The following is a 15,093-nucleotide window of genomic DNA, read 5'->3' on the forward strand; positions in this document are numbered from 1 at the left end:
GGGTCCTGGGATCGAGTCCCGCATCGGGCTCTCTGCTCGGCAGGGAGCCTGCTTCCCTCTCTCTCTCTCTCTGCCTGCCTCTCCATCTACTTGTGATTTCTCTCTGTCAAATAAATAAATAAAATCTTTAAAAAATAATAATAATACATGCTCTTTGTCAAAAATATGGAAAATACAGCAAAATCTAAAGGACATGACGAAAAGCACCACAGTCCCACCATTCAGAGACAACTTGTTAAACATGAGTATGTTTCTTTCCAGTTACCTATGTAATTGTTATTCTTTTTTTTAATGGTAATAATAATCCTGTTAAGCTTGCATTTTATTCACTGCCAGTTATTCCATGTACTATAATTCTGCTGTTGTGGGATTAATTGAGATAGTTTCTGATTTTAAGTAATGTTGCTCTGAGGCTGGTGCTTTCCAGGATGGGGAGGGTGCAGTCAGGCCAGGAGGAGGTATTCAAGGAGCAAAGAAGCCCCCAAGAGCCTCTTCTCTGCTAGTCTCCCGCTTGACCTCCCACTCTGCCCACAGAGTCTCTGGAGCTGATAGCCACAGCGGCGGAGCACTCTAACGCCGCCATCCGCAAAATGGTGAGTGGCCCTTCTAGCCCCTGCCCCTCCTTGGCCACCCACCTGTGGTGTCTTTGTCCTAGGGGACTTGTGACTTGTGGACATGTCAGGGGAGGCCAGCACCCCAACCCTGCCTTCTGTTTCCTGTCTTCTGCCAGGAGCGAATGCACAAGCTGCTGAAGGTATATGAGCTGCTAGGGGGTGAGGAGGACATTGTCAGCCCCACCAAAGAGCTCATAAAAGAAGGCCACATCCTTAAGCTGTCAGCAAAGAATGGGACCACTCAAGACCGATACCTCATACTAGTAAGTGCCAGGTGTGGGGTTGCACACATTGACTTGGTACTCACTCAAGACTATACCTCCTGCTAGCCATTCTTTCCTCTATTAACTCCTTGTATTTTCACTACCTACAGCTAGGAATATTTTTTCTCTACTCCAGAGGGAATGTAACTAAGACTTAGAAGTGACTTGCCCAAGGTTGCCCAACTGGGCAGTGACTCCCATGCCTAGGCTCTTTCCTTCTGACCCTTGTGTCCAACTTGTGCTGTGCTTTCTCCATCTATTGCCTTGATTCCCCAGCAATAAAGCTTCAGGAGACTTGTAAGGATAGGGAGCTGGGCCACACCTCTCCTGGGTCTTCCACACATACGTCCCAAAACTTTTCCTTCCTAGTTCAACGACCGCCTCCTTTACTGTGTGCCCAGGCTGCGGCTCCTTGGCCAGAAGTTTAGCGTGCGGGCACGCATTGATGTAGATGGCATGGAGGTGAGCACCAGGAAGTGGGAGATGGGTACCTGGAGTGGGGGCTTGGTTCTGGGAGGGATAAAGTTGTTCTGACTTTGACCACAAGTCTTTGTGTGCATGTGTGCAGAGGGTAAGGGCTCTGTGGAGTTTAGTTATCCTCACAAAGACTTTTTCTCCCTCCATTCAGCTAAAGGAAAGCTCCAACCTCAATCTGCCTCGGACCTTCCTGGTGTCAGGAAAGCAGCGCTCCCTGGAGCTCCAGGCTAGGTACTTGACCTTACCTATACCTTCCCTCCAGCCCCCTCTTTCCCTTCAGATATGAAGCATCTAGTTTCAGGCAACCTCGCCAAGGAAGAGATCATTCCACAGAAAAGATGGGCACCTTTTCCCAAAGATGCTTCCTTGCTCTTCTGATGGGTTTTGTTAGGGGAGAGGGGAGAATGAGATATTAATCCCAACAGGAATAACAACAATACAGTTTCTTGTAGATTCAGAGATTGAAGAGAAGTAACAACCAAATGCAATGCTTGGTCCATGATAGAGCCTAATTTGAACAAAACCCTAAAATACATTTGCAAGACAATAGGGAAAATCTAAGTATGAACTGAACAATAACTGTTGGGTAATTACTGCTAACTTTTTCAGGTGTGATAATGGTATAATTGTTATACAAGAGAATGGCCTTGTTTTTTCATGATGCATGCTGAAGATTTAGTATCATGATACCTGTAATTTATTTTTAAAAGACTTATTAACCAGAAATATATAAAAACATATACATCATATATAACTATATGTGAACATATACATATATATGAAGTAAATATAGCAAAATATTTTTTAAATTTGCATCTATATAGTAGGCATACATTTAGTGAATTTGTGCTATCCTGTCTGCTTTTTTGTATGCTTGAAATTTTTTATAATAAAACTTTTAAAAATAACAACATTTAAAAATAAGGTCTAGCCATTTAACAGAGGCTTTCATATCCATCCTCTACTTGGATCATTATAATAGCTCACATTTAGTGAAGACTTGCTCTTATGTTAGGCACTGTTTTAAGTGAATTTTAACTGAAACATTTTAAGTTTAACCTGACTAGTTGAATCCTTAAAACAACTCTTGAAGTAGCTACTGTTACCATCAACCCCATTTCACAGATGAGCAAACTGTGGCACAGAAGAGTTATGTACCTTGCCCAAGATCTCATAGCTAGAAAGCAGAGCTGGAAATAGAGCTCACATTGCCTTCTGAGGGCCCAAGTGATTAGGAACCGAGGTCAGGGTCAGGGCCAGAGAATGGATGCATATGGGTAGATGATTTATTTCTGACAGGCTGCAAGGAAGTGAGAAATGAGAGTCAGAACCCTCACTGCTGGTACTGTGTGGAGGCCGGAAAGAGAGATGAATGTTACCTTTGAAGCTCTGGGGGACTGAGAGAGCATCCTCGAGGCCTGAGGCCTGCAGCCAGGAAGCAAGAACAAAGCCAACGTGGGCACATCCAGGAGGGGGCTCAGCAGAACCTGAGTGACAAGTCATATGACTCAGACAGGTCTTCTGCTGGAAGGATGGGAAGGAGGGGGCTGCGGAAACAATGGAGCCAGAGAGGAGCACTAAGCAGTGTAAGGGTTTCCTCCTAGTGGCAGAGGAAAGGCATGGAGGGTTTGCTTTGCAATTGTTTGTACTGCCCTTTAAAAAATTTAATGAAAAATTTCAAATATGCAGAAAAGTGGAAATACAATAAACACCCATATACCTACCATTTAGACAACTAGTGTTCAACCTTGGCAACACAGGGATCAACTAGGGAACTTTTAAAAAATGCTGCTGTCTGAAGTGCGCCTGTCTGGCTCAGTCAGCAGAGCATGTGACTCTTGATCTTGGGGTTAGAGGTTTGAGCCCCACGTTGGATGTAGAGATTACTTAAAATTAAAATATTTTAAAAAATACTGATGTCTGAAACCTACCCTCAAAGACTGATTGAATTTGTCTGGGCACAGCCTGAACATGAGGAGTTTTAAAAGCTCCCTTGGTGGTTTTAGTGTGTGCACCAAGGTTTAGAACCACCGACTTAAGAATCAACAATTATTGACATTTTGCCATATGTATCTTTGGCTGAACCATTTTAAAGTAAAGACATGATACTTCACCCCAGGCCTTTCCTTTCCTCTAGTTGCATATATATATATATGTATGTGTATACACAGATACATACACCCACATATACACACACACACATTTTCTTTCTATATTTTATTATGAAAATATTCCAAAATACAGAAAAGTTAAAAAAAATTATACAGTGAACAACTATAAACCCACCATACAGATTCTATAAGTGCTAACATTGTCCTATATTTACTTTATCACCAATGTATCCTTTTATCCATCCACCAATCCATCTGGTTTTTTTAACATGCATTTCAAACGAGGTTACAGGCATCACTACACCTCATCCCTTAAAGACTTTGGTGTGCATATTATTAACTAGAGTTCAATATTTGTTAAATGTCCTCTCCTTTTCTTGAGGCCAAATTTTCACAGTTAAATGTACAGGTCTTAAATGTGTACCATCACTAAGTTTTGATAAATATAAACATACATGTCACATTTTTTTTTAAATGGAATGCTATGTGTATTTTATGTTTTTACTTAACATCAAGAGCTTTCTATACCACTTAACATATTATATTTCACGTAACAGATTATAAACAGATTTCTATACCATTTATGTTGTCTTGACAGTAATGATATACCATCATTTCTTTTTATCTGATCCCCTGTTGAGCACTTAGGCTGCTTCCAATTTTTCATAATAAATAGCATTGCAATGGACATTCCTGCAGCTAAATATTAACTCCTATTCTTAATTTTTCATGAAGTGGTTCTAAGGATGTAGTCAGATTTTCATATTAGAAAAATACTTTCGATGTCTGGTGTGTAAATGTGGAAGGGGATTAGAAGAGGCCAGGAAGGAGTCAGCCAAGAAACCCGGGTCCTGTCCCTAGTAAGCAGTTTATGGAGCTGTCCCAGCCTAGAGGCCTTGGAGATTCCAGGGCAGACAGGAGAGATGGGAAAGGAAGGAAAAAGGAAGAGGTAACTCACACTGATGGAGCACCTAGTGGACCAAGGATTATGCTAGGCACTTACCTATCACTGGTTAGTGCTCAGAACAACCCAAACTGATCATTCTCTCCATGTAAAATGGAGAAAATGGACTAAAGGAAAACAAGCTCCCCACCCTTTCTCAAATTTGCCATTCCAACAACAGGGAACTATTTATGGTCTCTTGTGCTCAGTGGGTTAAAGCCTCTGCCTTCGACTCAGGTCATGATCCCGGGGTCCTGGGATTGAGCCCCACATCGGGCTCTCGGCTCCGTGGGGAGCCTGCTTCCTCCTCTCTCTCTCTCTCTGCCTGCCTCTCTGCCTACTTGTGATCTCTGTCTGTCAAATAAATAAAACTTAAAAAAAAAAAGCCCCACCCAAATTCCAGGCTGGGGCAGGTCTCTCCTGGGCTTCTCAGCCCTATTTTCACTCCGGGTCACAGTGCTAATCCCCCTGTATTGTCCCTATCTCCCCTCCTAGACCATGAGCTCCTTGAGGATAGGGCCAGCCCTCTCTAAGCCCCAAGTCTTTAGCACAGGGTCTGGAAATTATTAGTAACTGCTGAATAAATAAATACAGGCTACATGACTTGCCTAAAGTCATATAATAAGTTAAGGACCAGAGGGTCAAAACCCTGGTCTGACTCCAAAATACTGTTTACCACTCCAGTTGCTTTTGGTTGGCCTGCCTAACCCAACATTTTTCTTTCCCCCCCCCCCCCCCGCACCCCAAGGACTGAGGAGGAGAAGAAAGACTGGGTCCAGGTAACATCCAAGAAGGCTTTGTGGTAGGGGGCTGGAAGAGTATTAACAGGTCTCCTTGGGGTTTGTGGACTCTCCCCTAAACTCATATCAGACCAGAATGGGCCTGGACACAGCTTTTCAACAAACTTTACCATCCCTGTTTTACAGATAAGCAAACTGAGGTCCAGAGGTTAAACAGAAATTCATAAATTCTCCCTTTAGAAAGCTGGCTCCTCTGAGGGTACAACCCCAGTGAGTTAAATCCTGTAAAACCTAAAGTCCAGACAGTGGCCAGGAAGACCTTCTGTGATTTTTCAACCACTGATCTGAGAATTGGATTTGGGATTGGGCTTGCTCAAGATCATATGCCTAACAAGGGGCAGAGTCTGGCCAAGAAACCAAGTTTTCTTACTCCAGGCTAGGTCATAGGAAGGTAAGGTGAGGGTGGAAGTAGGTGGGTTGTGAGGTGATCTGACTTCTTATTTCTTAAAACCTCCTTTATAGGCCATCAACTCCACCCTCCTGAAGCACGAACAGACGCTGGAGACCTTCAAACTGTTGAACTCAACAAACAGGGAAGATGAAGACACACCCCCTAATTCTCCAGTAAGAGTCCTCACCCTCTCCCCCTGCACTGGGACCCCTTCCAGGCTTCCAAGTCCCCACTTGACCTTGAAATGATCCTTGCCCCTTCCCGGAGAGTGAACACCAGAGAGGCAGAGTGCAGGACCTCAGAAGAACAGTCTTCTTTTGGTATGGCCACAGAGGAATCATGGGGGAAACTGAGGCCCAGAAAGTAAAAATGACTTGTCGTCAGTAGTATGGTAAGGTAAGGTCAGAGCAAGGATTCAAAGGCAGATCTTCTGAATGTATCTGCTGCTTCCCACTGATGATCCAAGCCTTCAGGCAGAGGGCAGGGGCTAGCTGGACTGGGCTGGGGAGTAGCTATCTCTGACCTGGGACCTGGCCCTCTCTCCAGAACGTGGATCTTGGGAAGCGGGCACCTACACCCATCCGAGAGAAGGAAGTCACCATGTGCATGCGCTGCCAGGAGCCCTTCAATTCCATCACCAAACGCAGGCACCACTGCAAGGCCTGCGGGCATGTGAGTTTTGGCAGGCAGGGGCAGAGATAGGGAGGGGACAGGCTGGCAGCCCAAAGGCCCACTTCTGAGTGGGTTACCTTCTAAGTAACCTCTAAGTGGGGGAGGCCATGAGTCCACTGTGGGAGTTGGTACACTGAAGGGAAAGACCTGCAGGAACCAGGCTGTTTTTGCCCACTTGCCACCCCAGGTGGTTTGTGGGAAGTGCTCCGAGTTCCGGGCCCGCCTCATCTATGACAACAACCGCTCCAACCGTGTGTGCACGGACTGCTACGTGGCCTTGCATGGGGTGCCTGGGAGCAGCCCGGTCTGCAGCCAGCATACACCCCAGCGTCGGAGGTCTATCCTGGAGGTAAGAGCCAGGTTCCCGACTAACAGTCCCACGCCAACCACATGGGCCCAGCCACCCACCATGACTGACACACGCGTGGGCATCTCTGAAATGCTAGGGTGCTATGTGCTTCCACTGAGCAAGTGACCCAGGCTTGGAGTGAGTAAAATGAATGCAAGAGTGAATGAAAGACGAATTTTTATTTAAGTGCTTTAGCCATTTAATCCTCACAGTAAGTAATCTATCCATGCTATTTCTATCCCTGGGTTACAAATGAGGGAACTGAGGCTCAGGGAGTTATTTGCCCAAATTACACAGCCAGCAAGTGGCAGAGCTAGTACGTTTTTTCAATAAACAAATTATCTTTTCTTATTACAAAATAGGATATGTGCACTGGGGAAAATTAGACAATATAAACAAAAATAATAAAAACACCATATTCCTTCCACCCACTAGATTACCACTAATAATAATTGTGCTGTAGCATGCCATACATACATTTTTGGTTTTCTTTTTAACCAAACTGAGGTATTCATTTCACTTAACATTTAAAGAATGCTTACTCTGGGGGTGCCTGGGTAGCTCAGATGGTTAAGCGGCTGACTCTATTTCAGCTCAGGTTATGATCTCAGGGTCCTGAGATGGAGCCCTCGGGTGAGTTCCTCACTCGGGGGGGGGGGGGGCGGGGAGTTTGCTTGAGGATTTACTCTCTCCCTCTGCCCCTAATTCCTGCTCACGTGCACGTGTGAGCGCTCTCTCTCTCTCTCAAAAATAAATAAATCTTTTTTAAAAAAGAATGCTTACTCCGTGCCAGGCACTCTTCTGAGCATTTTGCATACATTAACTCATTTAATCCTTACAACAGACCTATATGTTCTCCTTCCAAGTCAATACATTTTCATCTCAAGCTGGGATTCTAAGCCAAACTGCCTTACACAGCTACCCAATCCTCTTCACAATGCTAGGGTTGCCTCTTGCTAAATCCAAGGCATGAATGTTATGATGAAATACAACGAACAGGGGGAGGTATAAAGGCATAAGTGACTTGAGGAATAAATCAACTGATGGAACAATGCCTGCCTGGCATCTAGGTGCCCCTGCTGAAACACCCCTCCCACCAACTCTTAGGAGGCAAGCAGCCACTGCAGTGCAGCAGACAAGCCTGGCTTTCAGCCTCAATCCTAACCCACAGGGGATGGGGGTACTGGACAAATCCTTCCCACCATCTGAGCTTCAGCTTTATCAATCCCTATGCTGAGGGCATGTCAAAGCCAAGAGTAGCCAGGCCAGGCCTTCTATCAACACTGATGTCCCCTATGTCTCTGGCCACAGAAACAGGCCTCAGTGGCTGCGGAGAACAGCGTCATCTGCAGCTTCCTACACTACATGGAGAAAGGTGGCAAAGGATGGCACAAGGCATGGTTCGTGGTCCCTGAGAATGAACCCTTGGTGCTGTACATCTATGGAGCCCCTCAGGTGTGCATCCCATTCTTTCAGGGCCTTTCAGCCACCTGGCAAAACCAGGCTGCTCCTCTTCTCTTTCAGTCCTTGACCTCTCCTTGGCCTTGGGAGATTGGGTAAGGCTAAGGGGAAATCAGAACCCCTACCCCTTATGAGACAAAGACCAGCTAGAGACAAGGAGTGACTGTGGGCCAACATGTGTAGGGAAAAGCAGGGTGAGATAGTGGAGCTAGTTTCGTGGAGGTTAGGCACTGCTAGGTCCAGTTTGGAGCGGGGAAGAACAAGTGAATGGAGGCAACAGCTGAAACAAAGGCCTGCAAATATTATTTGTTATATGCTAAAGAGACTAGCCCAACTGGTTTTGGTTGTGGGAGGAAATGGGTATTTGAACTAGCCTGCATGCCTCAGTTGACATTTTTCAGTTGCTATCAATGGAGCCATGGACATTTCCGGAGGAGGGGAAGGAAAAGAAGGGTTCAGCTGATGCAAAACTAGTGAGAAGCCCAGCCTCGAGGTGACCCTCAGCTCTGTCCTGTTCCCTAGGATGTGAAAGCCCAGCGCAGCTTGCCCCTCATTGGCTTTGAGGTGGGGCCTCCTGAGGCAGGGGAGCGGCCTGACAGAAGGCACGTCTTCAAGATCACCCAGAGCCACCTGAGCTGGTACTTCAGCCCCGAGACAGAGGAGCTGCAGCGGCGATGGATGGCAGTGCTCGGTCGGGCAGGCCGTGGGGACACGTTCTGCCCAGGACCCACACTGTCTGAGGACAGGGAGATGGAGGAGGCACCAGTGGCAGCTTCAGGAGCCATTGCTGAACCCTCCGAAGCCCCCCAGACCCAAGACAAGACCTAGAGGGTTTGGGAGGAACTGGGGCCCGCTGCTCCACACTCTAGCTGCCCATGTCCAATTGGGGGCCCCAGTCCCCTCCCTCCCAGCTCAGTCAATACTTGAACTCCCATCACGGGCACTTTCAATCCCCAGTGCTGGGTCTTGGGTTTTTTAATTCATCTTTTCACAAAACCTGGGCTTTAAAAAAAAATTCCTACAGTGATGTTAATTTTTTTTAAATCCCTGTCCCCAGGAAGGGTGGGAGCTGTTGCTAGACCCCCTTGAATTAGGCTGTTTTGTCCTCCATCCCTTCAACATCCTACAGATCCTGCCTCCACCCAATCCCCCCCCCCCCCAAACTGGAGGCAGATTTGGATTCAAGTGCCAGTTATGCCACTGACCCCATGGCCCTGGCCCACCCCTGCTCCCCCCAGCCAGTGTATACACACATTACGTGGGGTGGTGACCAGACCCCTCCTGCCTCTTCCATGGCTTATAGCTTCTACCCGGCCCCAAGGCTACCCAGTATTTTATCGTCCAGACCCATGGCAGGGCCACAGGGCAGGACAGGGGAATGGGGGGGAGACAATGGATACTCTTTGTTTTGTTTTTTAAAGAAAAATACAGTTTATTTCGGGCTTATGGAAACTTTCAGAGTGCTGCTGTGTTCCATTTATCCACCTCTTTGTTCACAGTAACAGGCTGCTAGGGTGGGCCCAAAAACTGCTCCCTTACTGAGCTCTGAAGCCCAGCTCCTAAAAGGCTGATTCTAAGGCTCTTCATGGGTCAAGTCACAGATTAAATAATAAGGTACTATTTACTGAGGTTTTAAGCCTCATCCCTGGATTTGGGTAAGTATATGGAAAGAGGCTGGGGGAAAAAGAAAACAAAGCCCATGTCCCCCAAGCTCACCACCTAGGCAAACTCTTAGACTTCTTGAAGGAATCCAGGGCTAGAGGCTAAGCTGCAGAAAGGGAGTGTTCCTGGGAGGTTCCAATTTCTGGGCAGGGGTACAGAGCTGCTTTGTGTGTGTATGGGCAGGGGAAAAAGAAGAAGAGGTACCACAGCTATTTTCATTCACATATTCAACTCATCTTGCTTCTAGTTTGCAAGTTCATCTCAACATTCCTGACCCAGCAGGGCTACTGGTTCTCCTGCTGGTCCTCTCCCTTTACAGATCCACCTGGCCACTGTCAACCAGTGTTTAGCTTCTCCAGTCATGCCCTCACCTGCTCAACCCTCCCTCTTCATACTAACCACACCTGAGAGGCAATGTACTATGAAATCAGGCCCATCATGCAGACAGTAACTTAAGACCCAAGGGAGTGTGGTGAACCAGGTCACACTACCTCGAGAGCAAGGACCCTAGGGTTCTTCTTCCCCTGGAGGAAACTGAACAGGGGAACAGGAAGAGGGTAGAGATGGGGGAACCAGTCCAAGAGTCCACAACCCTCCCCAAAACCCCTATAGACAAGGCTCAAAACAACTAGCAAGCAAGGACCCAAACCATTTCCAGCCCCACTCATTTCTTTCTCCGGACAATGGTCCAGCCATCCTCCACTATATCCTCTTCTTTAATAGTCTGGGAGTCTGGACCAGAGGATTCAGGCTGGGGGCAAACCCCATCTGTAGCTGCCCCATCATTCGTAGCTGTAACCTGGAGGAGAAATACAGTAAAAAGCTAAATACAACACCTCCTGGCTATGGCCACTGGAGACCCAGGCTCTCTTCCCAGCTTTGCCAGGACTGGCTGTGTGACCTTAGGAAAGTTCCCTGCCCTCTCTGGATAATATATCCCCCCACCCCATCACTTCCCTATGAAACTAGCTGATTTCCCAGAAAATTGAAGATATCTGCATCTCCCCACCCAAGGGGCACCCCCTTTCACCTCCATTTCCTCCACGCTGTCCGCATCATCTTCATCCGTTTCTCTGGCTGTTGTAACTGCAGTGGCTCTGATGCTGTACTTTCTTTGGGTAATGTGAGAGGCCATCTCCTTCAGAGCAGCCCCATCACCCCTCTGGAAGTGGTAGAACATGGTCTGTAGCTGCTGGCTCACCTACCAAGAAAACATTCAACTAGCTTGGATTTTTTGGAGAACCTACAATACAACCCGCATGTGTCTGCAGCGAGAGTAGGGAAGGGTTTGGAATTTTCCAGAAGAGAATGGGGCTCTTTCTTCCCCAAGGAGTTCACTACTGAAGGAATCAGGAATCAGGAATCAGGAATCTGTTCACTACAGAAGGACCCAGGTAAGAGCCTAAAGTATGGAAGGAGAGCTTCCTAGCAAAGGAAGGCACTAGAACTCGGTTTGAAAGACAGAAGAGGTAAAAGGGAAGGCAATCCCAGCAGGGCTTGATGGGGAAAATGTTAACCAGAACAGGGGTGGAAATGTACCTGGCCTGACCTGCCTTTGGGATGGAGGTGAAGAATGGACCCAGTTGAGAATGTTGTATGGAGAGAAATGAAAAAGAAGAGGCAGAGTTTGGAAAGACCTGGGAAGACTAGACTTTTTCCTTTAGGCAAAAGGGAGTCACAGAAGGTTCTTGCACAGGACTCAAGAAAAGAATGGTTAGACCCAAGGTCTTGGCCTAAAAACAAACAGACAGGGAGAAGAAAGCTGCAGGCAGAGAAATGGGAGTTAGTCCACAATATGCTCACCTGGGGCAGACTTCCATCTTCCACAACCGTATCAAATTCGTTCGTCATGAGCTCCCCGAGGAAGTCCTCCACCTCATCTAGCTCCAAGTCAGCTAATAGGAAAGCAAAGACCAGCCACCTGAATCACTCAGGCCCACTACTATTCAATACCTACTTGGTGGGTCCACATCTGATTGGTGGGTAAAGGCCGCAACAGTGAGCCTTTTATTCACTGAAGTGCTCTGTACTACAGGTTTTTATGTGATTCTTAAAAACCAAACAAACAAACACTAAACATAAATACCTAATTTCCAATCTCCTTCATCCTACCAATCCCTCTTATTCCCAAAGCATCCCAACCACACTCACCCTCTTTCATCTGACCTATTTTAACTGGCCTCTTCTCTGTGACCTTGAACAAGTTACTTATCTCTGTGTCTGTTTTCTCATCTACAAAATGGGGCTAAGGGCAGCCTTCTTGAAGGTCTGTTATGAGGAGTCCCCTAAATAATGCCTAGCATAGGAGAGACCCATAATCCATGTTAATTTGCATCACTCAAGGGCTGAAGTTTCTGAAATGTAGAAACCCTTCATGACTGCAGCTCCACTGAACGGGATAGATAAGAAAAAATGGACGTTAAGTACTTCCAATGATGAAATCATCATAGCCTTGACATCAACATCCTATTGTGTGATTCTGGCTAATCTCCACCATCTAGGCTTCAGTTACCTTCTGGGCCCCTGCTCTACTTTTTCTGAATTAGAGAATTACTCAAGTCGGTCCCTTCCCTCTGGGAGAGCTCGTTAACTCCCTTGACTTTCCCTAGCACTCTCATCTAATATCCCCCAAAGCCGTCTCCAACACAAACTACACTCTACCAATTTCACAGATGCCTCAGGCCCTCCACATCCAAAGCCAAACTTATCATCTTACCACTTCAAACCTACTTCTTGTCCTTCAGGGTTCCTCTATTCCATGTAAGGCACCTAATCCACCCAGTGACTCAAACCCAAAACCTGCCTCCTTTTTCCTCTCTCTTCATGACCAAACCATCTCCAAGGCCCCAATCCATTGCTATTGCCACTGCCCTAGTTCAGGCCTCATCATTTTCTACACAGAAATAACCTTCTCATCAGTCTTTCCCTCTCCAGTCCATGCTCCATACCGATTATTTTCCGAACTTTCTAGTAACAAATCTCATCCTATTACTCACCTTAGAAAGGGCCCATGAACTTTCATCACCTACAGCAGTGTTTCATATCCTGCTTTTCAGGAATAGCTGTCCTGCTGGTTTTTAAAGAAAGCTATCCATAGAAAGCTAATGAGAAACAAAGGAAAACAGGCTTCTTTTTTGTGATTCTTATCGTTAGCCAAGCTTTTATTATTATTATGTTAATGTTACTGTGACTCCTAAGGAGGAGCTGCAGAAAAGTTCTTACATAATTTGACTGGAGAAGCTTTTTCTTCACTGAACATCTAACAGAACTATTATTCCATAGCCTGCATTTTGGCAAACGCTGGCCTAACAGACAAACCAAAGGCATGTAACATCTTCCACGTCTTAACCTCTTCCCAGGGCCTCCCCACCCCCCAGATTCATTCTCAACCACTCCTACCTACACTCACAAGCGCGCACACACACCCTTACTCCAATACTGAGCTCCCTGCCACTTTCCAAATATAACACATAATCTTCTCATACCACAGAACTTATTTGTGTGTTGCTCTGTCTCCCCCACCTAGTTAACTCCTTTTCATCCCTTAAGACTCAAGCCAATCACTATCTCCCTGAACAATCTCCAAAGGAAGCCTCCTCCTCAGTCTCAGGCTACCCAAGCACCCTGAGCTCATCCTTATTAGAACATCACCCCGACTGTAAATGCCTACTTACTTAAATGGATCCATTACTAGATGCAAACTTCCTTGTGATAACTCTACCTAATGTCATCTACAAGACCAAAAGAAAAAAACCTGAATAAAGAATTTTGCAAAAATCTTACTACGCAAAAGACCCTCTGCAGGGTCCCTTATTCTTACATGACCTTAAAGACACATCAAAGGTGTAGATCTTTGCTGTCCAAATAACCAAAAGTCATTACTGAGCACTAAAAATATGGATAGACCAAATGGAGAAGGTGCTAAAAGTGTAAAATACCCACCAGAATTTGAAAACTTAATACTAAAAAGGGATGTAAAATATCTCATGAGTTATCTTTTATACGGATTACCTGTTGAGATATTTTAGATATACTGACTTCAGTAACATTAATTTCATCCGCTTCTTTTTACTTTGTTGAAGCGGCTGCTAGAAAATTTTAAATGACATGATGTGAGTTGCATTGTATTTTTACTGGACAGTGCTGAGGTGGATACTTTAATATCTATTTTAGGCATTAAGAAACAGAGTCTCAGATAAAACAACTTTTCCAGAGTGATACCGCAGGTCAATGACACAGCCTCTAAGGCATCAGAACTCAAGATTCTGACTCCTAAAGCCTGTATTCATTCCACCCCGACCTTAGTTAAGATACCATCCCACAACTGTTCAACAGGAAGTGCGCGCTCTACAGGACCCGCCTCCTTCTCCCCACGCCCGCAAAGACAGGTCGCAGCGCCTCACGTTCACTCACCATTGCGGAAGAAGTACTCTTCTACTGCACCCCCCAGCCACTCGGCCTTCTCTTGGCTGTGCACGCCCCCGAAGCCATTCTCCACAGCGATCTGCGAACACAGGCCAGAGCCCACCACGTCAGCCTGGAAGCTGGCCTGAGGTGGTGTAGGGTTGGCTGCTTAAGCCGCCCAGTGGCGCCTCAGGCGCGTTGTCCAGCCAACTCTTGTTCTGCCCCAGACACTAACCTTTATCCTAGCCGTGGCCCTACTCACCTGCAAGGCCGGCCAGGCTTCCAGCGCCGCACGGACGCCAGCCCCAAAGAGCGCCCGCGAATCTTCCCCAACTCCGGCCATCATCCGTCCTCTGGCAACGCGACGCCCAGGAGGCCCAATTGCTGCGCAGCACAGCCCAGGCCAAATGAGCCGAAAGCCGAGCCTGAGAACGCCGATGCGCCTTTCCGCGGACCTGGCAGCAAGACTAGAGCAATAGAAAAGTCTATCAGAGCAATGAATGACATCACCGCAGTTAACTCCTATGTAATAAACCAAAGGAAGCCAGGAGTGGAGGTCGGGCGGGGCCATGGGTTATTGAAAGGTGTGGGGAACTTAATAAAGATACGGATTCCAGGGCGCCTGGGTGGCTCGGTGGGTTAAGCTGCTGCCTTTGGCTCAGGTCATGATCTCAGGGTCCTGGGACCGAGGCCCGTCGGGCTCTCTGCTCAGCAGGGAGCCTGCTTCCCTCTCTCTCTCTCTGCCTGCCTCTCCATCTACTTGTGATTTCTCTCTGTTAAAATAAATAAATAAAATCTTAAAAAATAATAATAAATAAATAAACCAGGGTGGCTCAGTGGGTTAAGCCGCTGCCTTTGGCTCAGGTCATGATCTCAGGGTCCTGGGATCGAGCCCCGCATCGGGCTCTCTGCTCAGCAGGGAGCCTGCTTCCCTCTCTCTCTCTCT

The 15,093-nt window shown here is 46.7% G+C and overlaps 2 protein-coding genes across 2 annotated transcripts in view; one reads left to right on the forward strand and one right to left on the reverse strand.

The window, feature by feature from the left end:
* Positions 1-9,533, forward strand: part of FGD1 (FYVE, RhoGEF and PH domain containing 1) — a 41,431-nt gene extending 31,898 nt beyond the window's left edge. The window contains exons 9-18 of the mRNA XM_059385053.1: positions 535-593; positions 731-877; positions 1,247-1,339; positions 1,506-1,585; positions 5,157-5,187; positions 5,671-5,772; positions 6,146-6,271; positions 6,459-6,620; positions 7,932-8,075; positions 8,604-9,533. Coding sequence (XP_059241036.1) covers positions 535-593; positions 731-877; positions 1,247-1,339; positions 1,506-1,585; positions 5,157-5,187; positions 5,671-5,772; positions 6,146-6,271; positions 6,459-6,620; positions 7,932-8,075; positions 8,604-8,909 — 1,250 coding nt within the window. The 3' untranslated portion in view covers positions 8,910-9,533. The remainder of the gene's footprint in view (positions 1-534; positions 594-730; positions 878-1,246; positions 1,340-1,505; positions 1,586-5,156; positions 5,188-5,670; positions 5,773-6,145; positions 6,272-6,458; positions 6,621-7,931; positions 8,076-8,603) is intronic.
* Positions 9,484-14,542, reverse strand: TSR2 (TSR2 ribosome maturation factor). The gene is made up of 5 exons (XM_059385061.1): positions 14,410-14,542; positions 14,157-14,247; positions 11,547-11,638; positions 10,774-10,944; positions 9,484-10,542 (listed from the first exon to the last, which is right to left on the reverse strand). Exons 1-5 carry the CDS (start codon positions 14,491-14,493, stop codon positions 10,408-10,410), a joined length of 573 nt encoding a protein of 190 aa, XP_059241044.1. The 5' UTR covers positions 14,494-14,542; the 3' UTR covers positions 9,484-10,407.
* Positions 14,543-15,093: the final 551 nt, after the last annotated feature.

Source organism: Mustela nigripes, chromosome X (genome assembly GCF_022355385.1).
Source record: "Mustela nigripes isolate SB6536 chromosome X, MUSNIG.SB6536, whole genome shotgun sequence".
NCBI classification, from domain to species: domain Eukaryota; kingdom Metazoa; phylum Chordata; class Mammalia; order Carnivora; family Mustelidae; genus Mustela; species Mustela nigripes.

Coding starts and splice junctions, on each gene's coding strand:
- TSR2 (XM_059385061.1), bottom strand. CDS start 14,493: ATGATGGCCGGAGTTGGGGAAGATTCGCGGGCGCTCTTTGGGGCTGGC. Junction 14,248..14,409: donor AAGCCTGGCCGGCCTTGCAG/GTGAGTAGGGCC, acceptor CTGTGTTCGCAG/ATCGCTGTGGAGAATGGCTT. Junction 11,639..14,156: donor AGAGTACTTCTTCCGCAATG/GTGAGTGAACGT, acceptor CTTTCCTATTAG/CTGACTTGGAGCTAGATGAG.